Source organism: Strix aluco, chromosome 6, assembly GCF_031877795.1.
Source record: "Strix aluco isolate bStrAlu1 chromosome 6, bStrAlu1.hap1, whole genome shotgun sequence".
Taxonomy (NCBI): Eukaryota; Metazoa; Chordata; class Aves; order Strigiformes; family Strigidae; genus Strix; species Strix aluco.
Genome location: NC_133936.1, coordinates 7,592,246 through 7,608,987, shown reverse-complemented (window position 1 = coordinate 7,608,987; position 16,742 = coordinate 7,592,246). Strand labels below are relative to the sequence as shown.

Genomic DNA, 16,742 nt, shown 5'->3' with positions numbered 1-16,742 from the left:
AGCCCTGCTGCCTTCTGGGTCCAACTAGCTTAGTGTGTCAGTAACTTAGCTTTGGGCCACCTGTACCATGTCCCAGTGTTGTAGACACATCCATAATGGTGCTTTTCTCACGGTATCAGGACTCCTGCAGTGATGTGGCCTTCACAGAAGGGATTTCTGCTCCTTGGTGCTCCTTCCTGTTGAACGAACACTAAACTTAGCGATGGGCAAAGTTCACCCTCTTATGAGGCTTTCGTGAATCATATCCCCACCTTTGGGTTTTCTCCCCTGTTTTCCTTGTGGCTGCTCTCACCCTCTCTGGCTGTCCGCCCCAGTGATTTCCAGAATCTGGTTGCTTTTCTGGATAACAGCCAACAAGGTTTAAATATGCTGCAGAATCCCTTTTTTCCTGCCCGTCGTTGCCTTTACTGGCATCCTGTTGCCTCCACTGTTTCTCCCGGACACTCTTAATGACTTGTCACCTCTGGTCTGCTCAGCCATGTGACTGCTGGTGGGAAGCCCACCCTGAATTTTTGCCAGATCTGTGGTTTCCGTTAATAATCTCTACAAATTCTGCTGTAGTGAAACAACACAATATCCCAGTTGGGATCAGGATTCTGTCATACAGCAGAGGATATGGACACAGGGAAACTTTTTATTCCATGGAGTGCTAATAGTCTGTGTCACTTTAATAAAATTGTGAGGATCTTTATTGTTCTGAAATACATTAAACCGTTGTTGCTCTTGGCAATCCACTATTAACCCTCTTCCATGCTGTGATTAGCCTTCTATTCATACTTTGTTTCTTGTCTATTAAATAGATTTTAATTGAAAATAGGGCTTCAACTTTGTGCCTTGTGGCTTCAAAAATAATTGATTCTTCTTAAAAGCGTAAAGGAGCCCTTTCCATCAGGCATGGGGTGCATTAGACTTTCCTAATGAAGGGATGCACTGGACTAGGGTTGGCACCGTTTACAGGCTAGTTAAATTACATTCACCACTTCTCCTTTGTCTAATTTTTTGCTATAAAAACAAGGTTAGAGAAATTACAAATGCTGTGCTGGGTTTATCCCTATTATGTCTTACACATGTAGGTGTTTTTATAACACAACTCATTCCTTTGTGATTTTCTCAAGTAATTTCCCCTTGTATTGATCCAAGTGTCTTTGGTTTTAAGTCCTGGCAAAGGCAGTAAGAATTTTCACAAAGATATGCCATCCCTTTTCATGTATGCTGGCAATCATTAATTTGGCTTAGTTTTGCCAAAAGATATGGGAAACATCTGGATTTATTGCCTTGAGAATTGAATATTAGCTAAAATATGGCTGCACCATTATATAAGAAAGTCATGATGTTCTTTGCATGTATTTCAGATACTTTAGTGATATTTAGAAATGTCTCAGGTGTAAATATCAGAAATACTTGTTTATTCATTGTAAAAGGTAAATGAAGTTAAGGTCCAGGAAAAAAAGTGTTATTTACCTCCTGATGAGTTGAAAAGCTAAATATGAAAGGAATCATTGCAGCCAAAATGCCATCCTATACATTTTTTCCTCTGTCTGCTCATCATTGCTTTTTAACATAGTGTTGGTATGTATGCCTGCAAGTATGTGTCCATGTGACCATATTCACAGATAACTTATTTATTGGCTTAAAATTACATTATGAAAATAATCATATCAGAACTGATTTCCTCTTCCACTCTTCCTCCAAATCACTACCTCAGTATAAAAATATATAGGGAAACAAGATACTTTAGAACCCAATTTATTATCTCCTGCTGGTAGCAATAACCTGAAAATAACAGCAAATAGTAAAATTCAAACTTGAGGCAGACACTGGTGCTGGGAACAGCTGTAGTCGCATTTATAAAGGATAGATTCAATATAACAGCTATAGAAATGTGCAATGTTTCAGAGGCTCCCAGATTAGTACTTGATTGCTTTTTCAAGTTTGTTCTATAGTTTGGGAGGAACACAGGATTTTAAAAGGTACGAACAAGTGTAATAAATAAGCTGCTACTTGAATCAGAGATATTGCCTCCCCCTCCCACTCTTCTCTTCCCTGGCTTCTGCCTTTCCCCAAAAAGTGGCTAATATTTTTCCAAGGGAAATAATTTCACAAAAACCACTTTTTCCCTATGAATGTAGGAAAATGCCATTGCAGAGTCAATTATTGAGCAAAATCAGGAGGCTGTCTGGTATGTAAAGGCAGTCCTAGGAGCTGTGTTCATTTATTATAGGCATAATGTGAGGTTTTTTTTCCTGAACAGGGCATCCCCAGCCAGGCTGTCTGTGCCTTTTTGGAGGCTGCAGTGTGTGAGAATTTTGGTTTTAAAAGGTTCACAGAAAACACTCATAGTTCATTTAAAAAAAAGAAAGGAAAGAAAAATATTTGTTAAGAGTATGCAAGAATAGCAATAGAAAATTACATCAAGTTTTTAAATAAAACTGATGGAAATCAGAGTTGTCAATCAAATGGCTGAAGAAGAGATGAAACTCTTTTAGAGAGGACCCCGCTGGTCCACCCGGTCACTCTGGCTATCGTGCTGAAAATTGTGGCTCTTTATGCCTGCCTGGTTTTGGAAGAAGATGATATTGTATATGCATTTATTAATGCAGCTTGTTTCTTTTTGTTCTTGTCTTATTCCTGAAGACTTTCACTGGAGGATTTAAGTCAGTGTAGAGTGAGTTATAAGCTGACACAGACCTAGAATATATTTGGATATTTGATTAGAATAGTCTGTGTATTTTCTGATTTGCATTTTACAGAATATATAGAATTACTTAAGGAAGTGGCTAAACAAGCAGTCTTATTCCAGAGACAAGTAGAATGTTGGTCCTAGGGAAAAAAACTCCCAGTGCTAGAATTAAATAGGGAAGCAGCCCGAGGGAGGAAGAGGAGCAGGAAGGTGCTTGGCAGGGAGAGGAAGGCAGGGATTTCCTACAGAATAGGAAAGAGTCTTCTCAGCCTAACAACAAAAACCTGCCCCTCTGTTTGTAATCAATTTTTCTTGTTTTTCTTTTATCCAATACCAATTTAAAATACCCTAGGCACCACTGGATGTAGATGGTTAGTTTTCAAGGCAGGAGAACCAACCTGCTTTATCTAGTGGCTTCCACAGTTAAATAGTTAAATGCAACATAGAAACACTCTAAAAATCAGTGAGGAGGAAAGAGCCATTGCTAACAATGACGCCTTGAGTTAGAGCAGAGTAGGACTGGACTTCACTCCTTGGGTTGACCATCTGCACTCAATTTTACTTCCTTTCATTTCTTCAAGTGAACTCTCAAAAAATGATACAGTTTTGCAAAGCTTGATGCTGAAAGGCAGGTTAAGCCGTGCATGAGACTTCTTGGCAAAATAAGTACTCTTATCCTTAAAACTCTAATATTTATCTCATTCTGTCTGTCACTTCACTTGCAAGGTCTTTAGAAAAGGTCTGTTTATGTTAGCATTCAGGTGAATTGGATTTATGCCACCTTGTTGTAATCTCTAAATGAACATGTCAAAAGCCTTACAGTGTCTCAGAAATCATTCAGAAAATGGTCTTTTTTGCTAACATATTATCTTGTAGCTTAGAATTAAATCACATCTGTTGTTTAATCCTGTTATTCTGATTAGCTGGAATCATAAGCACTGATATTGGTCTGAAGTCTCAGCTTCAGGATACGCAAATCAAAATTTATTGGGATCTTGAGCACTGAAGTCTTGTGTTTAAAAAAAAAAAAAGTTGTGTTTTACTTCAAATGATTCATTTTAAAGAAAATGGTAAAATATCAGAAAAAGAAAAGATTACTCGTATATTTAGCATATTTTTATAAATTCTTTTCAAGCCAACTCCATGCATGGAAGCAAAGAAAAATAAAAATTAGGATAAAGCAAGCTCAGTAGCTATAGAAATTAATGAAGCCTTGGTAATACCATGGCAGAGTAAACTCAAACAAACCTTTGCCTTTTGAAAGACTGCTTTGATATTGATTTATCTAAAGAGACATCCAAATTCAGCCCATAATGTAATTAAAATGCAATATCATATAATGACTCAGAAGATAGATTTCGGTCTTTCCTCTTCTTTTCCTTCCTCCCTCTGCTATGAATAAAAAGGTGAGAGTTAATTGAAACTAGAAATCTCTTATGATAAATGAAAATATAAAGGGAATCAGCTTTTCAAATTTATTGTCAGTATCATCTAAACTGGTACTTGGCAGAGGTTGGGGTTGGCTCATCTCTTGGATGAAAAGGTTTGGAGATCCGTGTCTGCCTTGAGTGGAGGCAACTCAAGTAAATGTCTCACATCCCAGGTAGGAAAGATGGTTTCTGCATGTGTATGTGTAGAAGAAACAGAGAGCTCTGCTCAATTTTATTGAAAGAAGATGAAGAATATTCAAAGTTCTGGACCCTGCATCTGTCATCTAGAGGTGGCAGTGCCCTGAAGGGGATGGGTATGGGGATATTCCTCAGTGCTCTGGATTTTGTCACCTGCCTCTGCCTGGCTCCCAACTGCAGTGTGAGCTTTTTGGATTTCCTTCTTATATGTCTTTCTCTTCAGTATGGTGTAAAGAAGTCTCCTTGGCCATAAATGCGAGGGATTAGATTCCAGTTTGTTGCTCCAACATTGTAGAAAATCAGCACTGAATTTAGCTTTAAAGCGTCTGTTTACCATTAAGCATAGTCTTAATTGGCCTGCTGAATATGGATGATTTAGATAAAACTTTAAGTGCTGAACACAGGATTAACTTTTTGCTCTGGGTTATAAGATGCTAAGAAAGCACTGGATTTTGGTGCATTCTGGAAAACTAAGGCCAGCAGTAAACTCCGGAACTCTGCACATTGGTCAGTGCAAAGTTACAGCCCTGCTTTTCTTTTTTCCTTTTTTTTTTTTTTTTTCTCTTAGTTACTAGACCAGTTGATGGGAAGCTATGCCTGGGTCCTGCTCCCTCTGCCTCCCAGCTGTGTAACGTGCCGTGCCCGGCTGAGTGCGTGGTGTCTGCCTGGTCGGTGTGGGGCCCCTGCCTTCACGAGAACTGCCAGGACCACCACGGAGGAAGAGGTAATGGCTGCTCTTATATATATTGCTTTTGCAGCATTGGGAGATCTAAAGCAGGTAATGGAATATTATGATAAGATTGCAAAAGCAGTGGTGTCAAATTCTACATTGGGAGCTTAATGTATTTTTTAAAAAATTAATCTAACATAGGATGAAGCTCTCAGATGTGCGTACAGGAGTGGAATATGACCTTTAAAAGCTTTTTGCAGTTATTCTTGGGAGAGCGAAAAAAAAGAAAAGATTTTTAGCCTGATTCAGATCCTTTTATCCTGCACTGAACTTGTTAGGATTGTAAGGAGGATTTCTTGGGATAGCAGTTGCAGACCTCCACAGTGCCGTGCTGTCCCTCTGTGATCCCCCTTGGAAGTCCTGCTGCATGCCTGAATTTGAGGGCAGTGCTTGGGTGAGCTTGGAATGTGTCAGGACTGAGGTCTGTCCCACAGCCCTGCCATTTTGGAGTTAGGCCGACCCGAGAGATTGTTCTCAGTGTTCTGGGTTTGGTTTAAATTCCTGGAAGTATGCAAGTATGATTTAACTGCCCTGGATCTTAATTGATTAGCGTACGTGTCTGCTGCCGCAACGCTTTCAGATCCATTGCAGACCCTTTCCTAAGGCTCTAAGTTGAAAAGATGACTGTTGGAGTTCGTGTCAGGGGATGAATATTATTGTTTGGAAATTACACTTTTCTGAAAACAACGTAAGTTTTTGAAGTGATTTGAGCTGGTCAGAATATTTGAAATTAAAAAACAAATAATAAAAAATATATGGTTAAATATAGAAATTTGCAAAACCATTTCATTATTAAATTGTTTTGAATGATTTATTTTTGTTTATTTGAGAATGGTGGAAGTTTGGTCTTACAGTCTCTGAAATGTTTTCTTCTTTTTCTTTTCTCTTTCGTGGCCAAGGCATTTCCACGTGGCCTCCACTAATGTTGTATATTTCCCTCTTGTCTGAGACTGTTGTAGGAAAGACCACCATGTATTTTTTTCTGCCTTTCTTAGAATTCTGTGTCATTTACATAACAAAACATCCTGAAAGATACTTGCGTATTAGTTCTGCATTTTATATAGAAACATGACTTTTGGTTTTATTCAGGAGGTAGATTATGTAATCAATTCTTTCATTACTTCTGTAACCTTTTTCTTCCACTTTACATTTGAATCTTCCAATTTAATAGGATGTCATTTCAAAGAGGTCTGATATGCATTATGTATCAGAAATCTTTATACCTTCATAAAGCAGAATACTAATTTCTTCGTAAACTGCTCTGCTGTATCTCAAAACAAGTCTCTTCATTAGTGGATTCCCAGATAGAATATAGATGTCCTTTATAACTTCAATTCCTTAACTGTTTCTCTCTGTCTTAATGTTATTCCATTAATATATGCATCAGTGGCAAATTCCTGTATTTGGACATGTTTATTTCTATCTAATGTTGATGAAAGGGAAAAAGAAATGTGAAAATGTAGGTTGTTGGAATTCTTTACACACTACTAGATTTTGCATGCCCAGGCCGTGGGCACATACAGCCAAGTACCAGCCTAGTCAGTTCAGTTAGTAAGTGTTGTACTCTTGTTTGTCTTTATATCCCCCAGTTCCAGATGCCCTATGTAGACCTCTTGCTCCTAGATTATTAGTACAAATATTTTTTGCAGTTGTCCTGTTAATTCAGTTTCTCTTTTTCCAGGCTTTAGAATGAGACAGAGGCAGGTGATTGTAGATCCCGTAGGCACCCTGGCAGATTGTCCACATTTAATTGAATCTATTCCTTGTGAAGACCCAGTGTGTTATGAGTGGATCGTTTCAGAAGGAATATGTGTGACTGACCATGGAAAATGTGGACCTGGAAACCGCATCCTGAAAGCTGTATGCAAGAACAAGAAAGGTGCGTAACAGTAAGAAAGCCCTTAAAAGCCCCGTGGTTTTTCATGCCTCCTTTCAAAATGGTATTTTGCTGCAGAGTAATTGTGATTATTTACAATAGCTCCTTACTGAATTTTTATGAAACTTTCAGATTTTTGAATTGACAGTGATATTCACAAAAGCATAGCGCTGATATTAACTGGGATTTGGGAGCCTTCTATTCTATTTTATCCTAAAGGAAATGGCTTACCAGTACAGGTCATATGTTGTCACCGCTGGCCTTATTACAACAAAAGTGGGATACCAATGGCCTGGTTCTCCCTAGAATCCTTATTTTTTTTGCACATCTTGTGCTAAAGTAGGACTGTCACTGAGGCCAGCAGCGCTATGGGCATTCACAAAATTAATCTGGCCCCTAGCATTTCTTCTCTCCTCATTTTTTAGCGTACAGTCTGAATGTTTATATTGTTACACTAACCCTCTTACAATCATGAGAATGGATGCTCAGTTGTGCTGCCAAAATTAATACAAGAATTAGATGTAAACGAAATGTTTGTACTAACTAATACTTTACTTGGCAGCAGTTTGAGACCTGCAGTGTGTTCAGTTTACAAGTTGTTAATAATGAATAAGTACATTTTTATATGACGTTTACAAACAACCAGCAAGAGCTTATTTCTTGTGCATGGTTTGAACCTCAGCCAAAAGTTTCATTTCTTGATAAGGTCAGTGTTGTCAGATCTTTAGATTCAATTACATGGAGCACGACTTTGCAGTCCTTAGTCTGTGCTATCATCTCAAAAGTGGCAAAACTGTGGAACTTTAGATCCTGATACTGTATCTGAAATGGAGATTTCTTCTTTTACATGGTGCTCAGACCTATCCCAGGAAACAATTTCAATAACAAGAGGGGTTAATTGGCAAGTGGTTCACAATAGTGTGTCATTTACAAGGCATTAGAATCTGATGGAATAAAATGATGGCTGCTTTGAAGAGCACAGATCCTCCTGAAATACATTAAAAATATATGTGATTTTCTTGTAAGTTTGTGAAAATGGGGCAAAAATCCCCCTTCAGCTGTTATAGAACAATGTAGCCAGAATATACAAAGAGTTGTCTCTGAATTAGGTCTGAGTGGTCTCTTCTGATGTCTAATCATAACTGTAGGTCTGGTCCTGCAGTGATGTGTGCAGATGGAGTCTTGTATTGCTGTGGAGCACCATGTACTTCTGTTAAAACTGTGTACTGTTAAAACCATGCACTGTTAAAACTGTGCCAACATCCATTTTTATGCTCCAACTTGCAGCTTGGAAGGAAAGCATGTAACATAGCAGATGCGGGTTGATCTCTGATCAGACTCTTCTCTGTGGCTGTGATCCTTAAGAAGCCATGCCTTTGAAGTGTCTCCTCTTCACTTAATTGTTCAACAAGATACTGGAAGTCTCTCAGTTCACTTTTCCACTTCAGTTACTCTGTGCGTGATCTAGTTACCAAGGAAAAAAAAAAGTTGGGACATTCTTCCTGCCCTGCCACCCCCAGGCAAATATTGTCACTGGATGTGATCATTGTCAAGTTCTAATTGAGAAGGTTTCACAAGGCAATATCCAGATCATGAGGCAGATGAGAAGCGCTGGTTAATGCTAGTTTTAAACTTTTCTGAATTTTTGATCCAGTAGGATAGGACTGGCGGAGTCCTTAAAGTCAAAGTTGAAGAAAAAAGTCAATTTGTTTCTTACTCTGTCAATTCAGTAATATTAGTTGTTTTGTTTATAACCTGTTTTCCTTCTGTAATGTTCTCTTAACTAGATTCCCATTCCAGTAAGTGGTGCATTTTCTTGGATAAAAGCTGAAGTAGCATAAAGTGTTTTGCCTGGAATAGTTGGTCAGTTGGTAGTGGGAGACCAGTAGGGAGTCATGTGAGACTGTGAGACATACCAATTACAGCTGAAATAGCATAAGTGCATAGCATTATACAGTTCAAAATTCTGTGCAAGTAACTGCTCTGCTGAAAGCATTTAGGGTAGCTGCATTATGTGCTGGTATTTTCATTTACTTAAGAATCTTTTGTATCATTCAGCTCCATATCCTAAAATCCAGTCTTTTATCCAGTCATTCTGTCATCTATGCCTGGCATTGTTGTTTAGTATTCCCACTGAATGCCTAAAGGGATGAAAAACTACATTTTTTTTTTTTGGACCTCATTAAATGACAAAATCCCATGTATCATCATCTTAAGAACAGTTCATTTGGGCCTGGAGTATGTTGATTAGGGTACTTTGGGTCTTCTGTGTATCCCTGCCTGTAAGATGTCTTCATTTTCATATAAATACAAGACTTCTTGGCATGATGCTCTCCTCCTCTTGCTGCAGTGTGTTACTTCACTTCTCTTTAGAAGTTAGAAGCAGCTGATCTGTTAGTCCTGTTTGTGCCAACCATACCGCAGAAGAGCTTGGCATCACGGCTTCTTGTCCTCTCCCTCCACCCACAGAATGGCTGAACCCATGTTCTTTGCTAGCCTGTGCTCTGCCGTGTAATGCTGGGCTGTTGCATACTGCTCTCCACGGCTCAGAGACCTGAGGCCTTTTTCACGAGAAGACTGATTTTTCCCTTGCCAAAAATGAGCTTTATTTACATTGAGTGAAGTGAAAGGGAACTGGCATGTTTTTCAGTCCTCTCTCCCATGGCAGAGGACTTTGCTGCTGGCAGCAGAGCCTGTGGGATTCTGTTGGCCTAAACCTCCCTCCAGCAAGGTGGAGCTCGGAGGTGCATCTTTGTCTCTGATATATGTTGATAGTCAGTGAGTGAAGTGAACAAGGCATTAGCCCTTCTCTGTCCCACTTCTGGTCATCCCAATGTCTTTCTCCCAAGCCACAGCTCTTGCATGTTTGTGGTACCAGCCCATGCTGTGAGAGAGGGTTGAGAGAAAGCTGTTGGGGAGGTGAGCAGGGAGCAGTGGCTAACTAACCTCTTTCTCCAACTGAAACATCACCTTTGGAGCCCCTCATAGTGTCCTTTCTTTCCATTTTAAAAAGCCATCCTTTCTGGTGAGAAGATTCTGTGGTACTGACCCAGGTAACAAACTGCTGCTGGCCTGAGCTGGAGCTTGAACAACTCAGGAGCGAGTCACACATGGGTCTAACTCTGGTTTGCAGGGTTTCTCTGAAGACTTCCCTGTCAAAGCAGTATCTTTTTGTAAGGGCTTCTATGAATTTCAGTGATGTACCACTCTTACTTCCACTCGGTCTAGAGGTACAGAAATTACTTTTTTGTTTCTTAAATAGGTTAATGTAGGGGATATGTAATGAAGGGGCCTCCACAGAGCACGTACTATGTACAGCGTTTTTTCATGGAGTAGGGTCTGTAGTGTGTGATTTGCAGCAGTTAGCATAGATAAGAGGAATGAGAAGACCGTAATCATCTTATTACTTTGTCATTATTAGGTGACTGCTCCCACCTATTAGTGTCTGTTAATAAGTTATTGAACATGCATATGATGCTTGAAGGAAACTCTTAGTGTCTGGTCCATGTCCCTTGAGTGTGCCTCTTCTGTAGCATCAGGAGACAGTATTGTAATAAATCAAATGAAATTAAATAATGTGTAGAAATGCAATGATGTAATGCATAGAATGGGAAAAAAACCCCTGCGTTGCATGCTTCTTCCAAGTAAAATATTTCAGCAAAGTGTTTTTTTATTTAGCTAGTGAAAGACAACAAATGCTTTTGGGGAAGTCTGTGAAGCCAAAAGAATAGTACAGGAAAATGGATGGCGATACTAAAAATAGGGTGTTGTGTGTCATTTGGTACATGGATTTATAATTCAGATCAAAGGATTTATTTGAAAACTCTTTTTTTATATTTACAGACAACCCAAGAATTATTTGTGATTTTTCTGAGTTGTTGTTTTAGATTGTTCAACAAGGAATTGAATAATCTCCTGTTTGTAATGTATCAGATAGCTGCAAGTATTTGACATTTGAATTTGAGCAGTCTTGATTAGAACCGACAAACATTACTGTGCATTGACCAGATGAAAATAACTCTCTGAAAACTTTCCAGTTCACTCGCTCTCCTTAAATGTTGCTGCTCAGTAGATACAAAACCATGAACATGGTCAGAACTTTGTCATTCTAAAATGCAGTTGGACAGTAGCCAAAATGTGTTGCATTTCATTTTTTGAAGACAATGACCAAAATCATCTTTTGTGTGCTCTGCTTGTTATGTCGTTGTGATAGGTACAAGCACTTTGAGTATGGTGAGACAAAGGAACTTCAATGTTGTAGTAGTGTGCAGAAAAGTGCAGATAACATTAGACAGAGGGATTTGGCTCAGGATCAGCAGATAAAAGTTTAGTGCAAACAGGAGTTGGTGTGCCTTCATAGGTAGTTTCCCAGTCTTTTGATTTAAATGCTAAGAAATACAACTGGATTCAACATATAAATGTTTTTGGGTTCAGCCTGATGGAGGAATTTGGGAACTCTTTGTATTTTTATTTTCCGTATCTATTTTAGGCTGTATTAATAATAGAAAAATAGATGGAAACCAGACAAATGTTGAACCAAACTGCGGTTTTTAGAGATACATGTTATAGTCATGTTGTGGGAGCTTATGAACTGAGCCATTATTATGGTGAGGAGTACAACCTGAGAACATACATAAAAGGAACTACAACAGTAAATTCATGAAATAGCAAGCATGACTCATAAAAGTCACAATTCATTTTTCAAACATTTTATAAATGTTTCTGACAATACTGTAAACTAAATCTCACCTATTAGCAATGCTCTTGAATAGACTGTAAAATGCTATTATTCAGAATCATACCTGTAAGTCGTCAATCTATTTTGTTGTAATTCCCATGTCATCATTTATTAATTTGCTTCTGCTTGTTATGATTCCTACTAGAACTATTAGTCACAAAGATGATTTCTCTGTGACAGTGAACAGCATAGTATCTAAATAATCAAAAATAGGAAATAATTTACACTCAAGGGCTTCGTTGTTTTAATCAGAAATTATTAGATTGACAACAAGGTTTAAGGCAAAGATTGTGTGATTTTGCTGGTTGAAGACTGTTTTACTCCTAGTTAACAAATCTAATCACATCTCAAAAACTGCTGAGTAGTTGCCTTTCTATACTGTCAGCTTGGGTATCAGGGTTTCTTTGTTTTGTGGGAGTTAAAATTGTGGGGTTGTCATCATAGAATGGTTTGGGTTGGAAGGGACCTTAAACATCATCCAGTCCCAACCCCACTGCCATGGACAGGGACACCTTCCACTAGCCCAGGTTGCTCAAAGCCCTGTCCAGCCTGGCCTTGAACCCTTCCAGGGAGGGGGCAGCCACAGCTTCTCTGGGCAACCTGTGCCAGTGTCTTCCTTTTTGAGGACAGTATTTATAACAGTGCTTGAATCATCTATCGGTCCCTTGTTCATGCACAGTTCATGCAGTGTTGAACCTAGAGGAGCAGAGTCCAGAGGTGTCCATAAGAACATAGCTGTGTCTCTTCTCCTGTAGCACCCAAATGACCTGTCACAAAGCCACCTTTTTTCAGCAGCTTCTGCCTCACCTAAGTGTTCCCAGGCACTTTGGAGGTTTCTGTGCACCCTTCCTAGCCATATCTGATAAATTAATAATATCTGGCAGGTCCCAGGACTTATGGCTGTAAGGGGCAAACCATCCTGCTACAGTCAGTCTGCCAAGATGGTAGCTTAGAAATAAAACTGCTGCAATCCTACTGTCGTAGCTGTTATGGTGGCAAGGTATTTTCTTTAAGTATTCTCAGTGGAATAAGCTGCTGGCTTCAACCTGCAAGAGTTACCCGAGCTGGGGGACAGCACCCATCGCCTGAGCCCGGGCTCACCGAGCCTCAGTGCTGCCAGATGTGGGGCTGCGTGAGTGGCAGTGAAGAGCAGTCAGGAACATAAATTGTCGTGGAGTGAAAAAAATCAATCGTCCTCATTTCAGCAGTGTTATGCCAGATGATTAAACCTATGTTTTTACTTTTTTGTTTTATTCCTGGTACTAACATTAACCCCCGCTCAAAAAAAAAAACCCAACAAAAAAAACCAAACACCAAAACCCCAGGGCATATTTGCAGGGAGTGGTGAATAGAAGAAAGCCACAAAATAAGGGTGTTCACCAAACCTTTAGGCCTGTTGCTTCTTTTGCTTTTGAGCAGAAAACCTTTATACTACTGCTGCTGCTGTTCTGGCAGTCCTGGCAAGAGTAATTCCTGCACAACAGTTTTCTTTTATTTTTCTGTGTGATCTCTTTGGTTCTAGGCAGTCGAAATCTAGAATGTGGCACTTGCCAAGAAGTCAAGAGCGTTTTTGTTTTTAAGTCTTAGTAAGTTCAATGAAAAAGTATGTTTGGGTTGAAATACATCTATTCCTAAATTTCTGTTCCATCTGTCAGTTTTATTTGTAAAGCTAGAGAACACTATTTCAAAGTCATAATGTTTTCTTTAAGCATTTTTAAGTTTAAATGATTAATGTTTTGCTTTTTTGTAAATGAACTAGGCCAAGTCTTAAACAAGAAATCAAAATATTTTTAAAAAGTTGTTAATATAAAAGCAAAATATTCCATTTAGATTAAAAAAACATTTTGCCTTATCTTGAAATTACTTTTTTCCTAAATCCTCCCCAGTCTCTTTTCAGTCTACTTAAAACAGAGTTACGGAGTTTTGTCTTCCTTTTCCTTTTTTTTTTTTTTTTTTGGTTCAGTGCCCAAACAGAAATCCATTATTCGCATGGCTCTATTGACAGAGCAGACACTGAAATCCTGTTGGAATTCAAGCGAACAGTAAAGGGAAGTAAGGTAATCAAAGCAGTGTTATTTTAAGATCCAATATTGTGTTCTGCCAGAGCTTGACAGTGAAGCTCTGCGCTTACGGAAGCTGAAGACTCTTTGGGGGTAGAATATGAATAATGGTGTGCTCAGTTACCTGTCTGTACTTCCAGTTCAATTGTAGCGTGTCCTGTGGTCCCTAAGAACGGGTGTCTGCAGGGGCAGCTTGCGGGGTGTGCTCCGCTCGGTGCACAGCATCGCGAGAGGCAGGAGCATCCCCAGGAGCTCTGCTTGAATCCTCCAGAAGAAGGGGTCTGCAAGTAGAGACGATATCTGGTTTTATTCCTGGTTGAGGGCATGAAGCTAGCAGTTTCCTGAGGAGCTCTGTTTTAACATAAATCTCAGCAAAGCTGAGTTCTTACCTGGGGAAAATTCTTAATTTTTCATCTTGTAATGGATTAATGGTATAGAATGAATTTGCAGAGTCCGTTTAATTTCTCAGAGAAAAGATCTGCTGTGCTCAATTTACTGAAAGTAAGTTTTAAGTAAGTTCTTTCTGAGGTATCCAAATAAGATCTTTAAATCTCCATTGATGCATTGTGTCCAGTAACACAACACCATCTCTAATGGTACGTCTAGATTTTCTTTCTCCTGTATGAGTCGCATAAGTTTAGATTGTGATCATTCTTTATTTTAGAAACTTAAACTTTTGGAAACTAAAAGAATCAGTTTTGTTTGTAAAATTAAAATACTTGTTTTCAAGTTAATGTGACAATATATCTGTCTTTAAGATGACCTTAATCCGTGGAGTAGTGAAAATCTTTCTTCAGTGATGCTTTTTCCCAGCTCTGCCTGTATGCGGAGCGTACTCATGAGGGCTTTCACTTACCGAGAGGGGTGGGTGGAGAATGCACTTCTAACGATACGCAGAGAATGAGAGAACGATGTATAGCTAAAAGTTAAATAGCTCAGTCGATGGATTAGGAAGTGTTTTGTCTCGGCTTCTGAAATCATTCAAAAAGACAGTCTTACACACTGGTCAAATTTGTGTGCTGTCAGCATTAGCAGGACAGAACTTGCAATGGGAATTTTGCCCGAGGAGGGTGTGATTAATACATATATGTTATGGACTATTAATATAAGTGCAAATGGGAGGGGAGACAACTTCACAGCTGTAAAATTTGGAATTATTTTGTAGGGAATTATTTGTAGGGAAAGTTATCCAGTTGCTCAACACACTTGCACATACAATCAATAAAATTAAAGAGGTATCAGCTCTTCTAAGCCTGCAGGTTCAATTACTGTCATGGGGCTCAGCCTTCTGCTCCACATTGCTCATCCCTCCTCTTAGTTCGTGAGTGTGCTCCGCCATACCCTGTCATTGGAACTGTTGATCCCAAACCAGTGTGTTTTCCTGACTGTTAGAAATACAAATCCTAAAAGGCAATGTGCAGAGGCTTCTAGCAATTAGATAGGATCCATACTTCTCATTTTGCAGCGTGGTGGAAGGAACATATTGAGTGTAGCAGCAAGGCTGATGAGTATTATGAGTGTTTCAGGAATCCTGAAGAATGGTGTGGTTTGCTCAATAGATTTGAGACCCATTTTTTTGTAGTCATAAAGATTGATGTGCTCTTTGAGCAGGCTGGCTGTTTACGAGCCAGGTGGAGTGGATGTAGTTACCTCCATCAAGCCTTACCTCACAGCAGCTGGTACCATGCCAAATACTTGATGTCTCCTTCTGGAAACATTTAAAAAGACAAAATGCAGATTGTGACCTGCTCTAGGACTGGTGCACTGACAATTTGAGGATAGACGCCATCATGAGTTCAAGTGAATTTACTGTCTTTGCATCCCCTACTGAAACTGATGTCTGCAAAAGAAACAAAATCGGCTTTAAGTTAATTTTAGGGTAAGCTGCTGAAAAGTAAGAGCTTTCTTTGCTTAGTCACGCTTTAATGGTTTTACTTCATTCAAGATCATAGCAAACATATGGCCCACAAGCCAAGGAAGATAGAAACTCCAAAGTCTTTAAGTAATTCTTGTAGTAGCTACATTTGTGTAAATATCTGTCTTAGGCGTATTGTGCTAAAATACAGGGTGAAATATCTAATGCTGGAAAGCTGGAAGGTTGTGGGTTTGAATCTAGAGGATAAACTCAAACATACTTTGATTAATTTTATCTTTGAATGCAAATATGTTTCATGATTTCCAGCTGAACTGTGGCTGTGTGTTTTCAAATGCTGGTGGTGTGATTTGTGTCAGTCATCCAGAAGGCAGCTATAATCGGTATCCAGTGGTGATGTTAGCTCTGTGTAGTTGGCAGATGGAGATACTGGTGGAGTTTATTAGGGATATAGCCAGTTTTCAGCCTCCCTGTGCTTGTCAATATAAGGTATTACAGCTACCTGTGAAAATACGTTTTCCATGCCAGCTGAGCTAAGTGAGAGTTTGTGGTCGGTGCAGAATGCCCTCAAATGAATTTCTATGCAAAACCACAATTCTTTTCAGTATCTAGAGTTCCCTTTTGATACCTAATGTCTCCAAAAGATATTTTTCAAGACTTCAGAGCAGTGTTAAAATGGTGAGGGCAGAGGCCATTTCTTCCCTATGGCTGTTTCAGCAGAGAGATGGATTTTCAATGTTCCAGCTCCCACTTGCACTAGTGAGAGGGAGCAGCAGGTGCTAATTTTTTTTAAAAATGAACCTGAGCTTCAAACACCTGTAGATTTGGAATTGAAGGTTCAAGGTAGCCCTTTCAGAAATGGGAATTGTAACACTAAGAAAAGTATAAACATCACTGTCCTGGTTTTGGCTGGGATGGAGTTAATTTTCTTCCTAGTAGCTGATATAGTACTGTTTTGGATTTAGGATGACAATGCTGTTGATAACACACTGATGTTTTGAGTTGTTGCTAAGTAGTGTTTATATTAACTCATGAACTTTTCAGCTTCTCATGCTGCCCTTCCAGCGAGGAGGCTGGGGGTGCACAGGAAGCTGGGAGGGGACACAGCTGGGACAGCTGACCCCAACTGACCACAGGGATATCCCAGACCATATGGG

At 39.3% G+C, this 16,742-nt stretch overlaps 1 protein-coding gene across 6 annotated transcripts in view; it reads left to right on the top strand.

Moving 5' to 3' along the window:
• The window catches only part of THSD7B (thrombospondin type 1 domain containing 7B), a 332,338-nt gene that overhangs the window by 141,927 nt on the left and 173,669 nt on the right, over positions 1-16,742 (top strand). For all 6 annotated transcript variants that reach the window (XR_012623747.1, XM_074828561.1, XM_074828560.1 and 3 more), the window contains exons 7-8: positions 4,877-5,032; positions 6,720-6,917. Coding sequence is in view for 5 of the 6 variants with exons in the window: in XM_074828561.1 (XP_074684662.1) it covers positions 4,877-5,032; positions 6,720-6,917 (354 nt within the window). In the remaining variant the exon portion in view is untranslated. The remainder of the gene's footprint in view (positions 1-4,876; positions 5,033-6,719; positions 6,918-16,742) is intronic.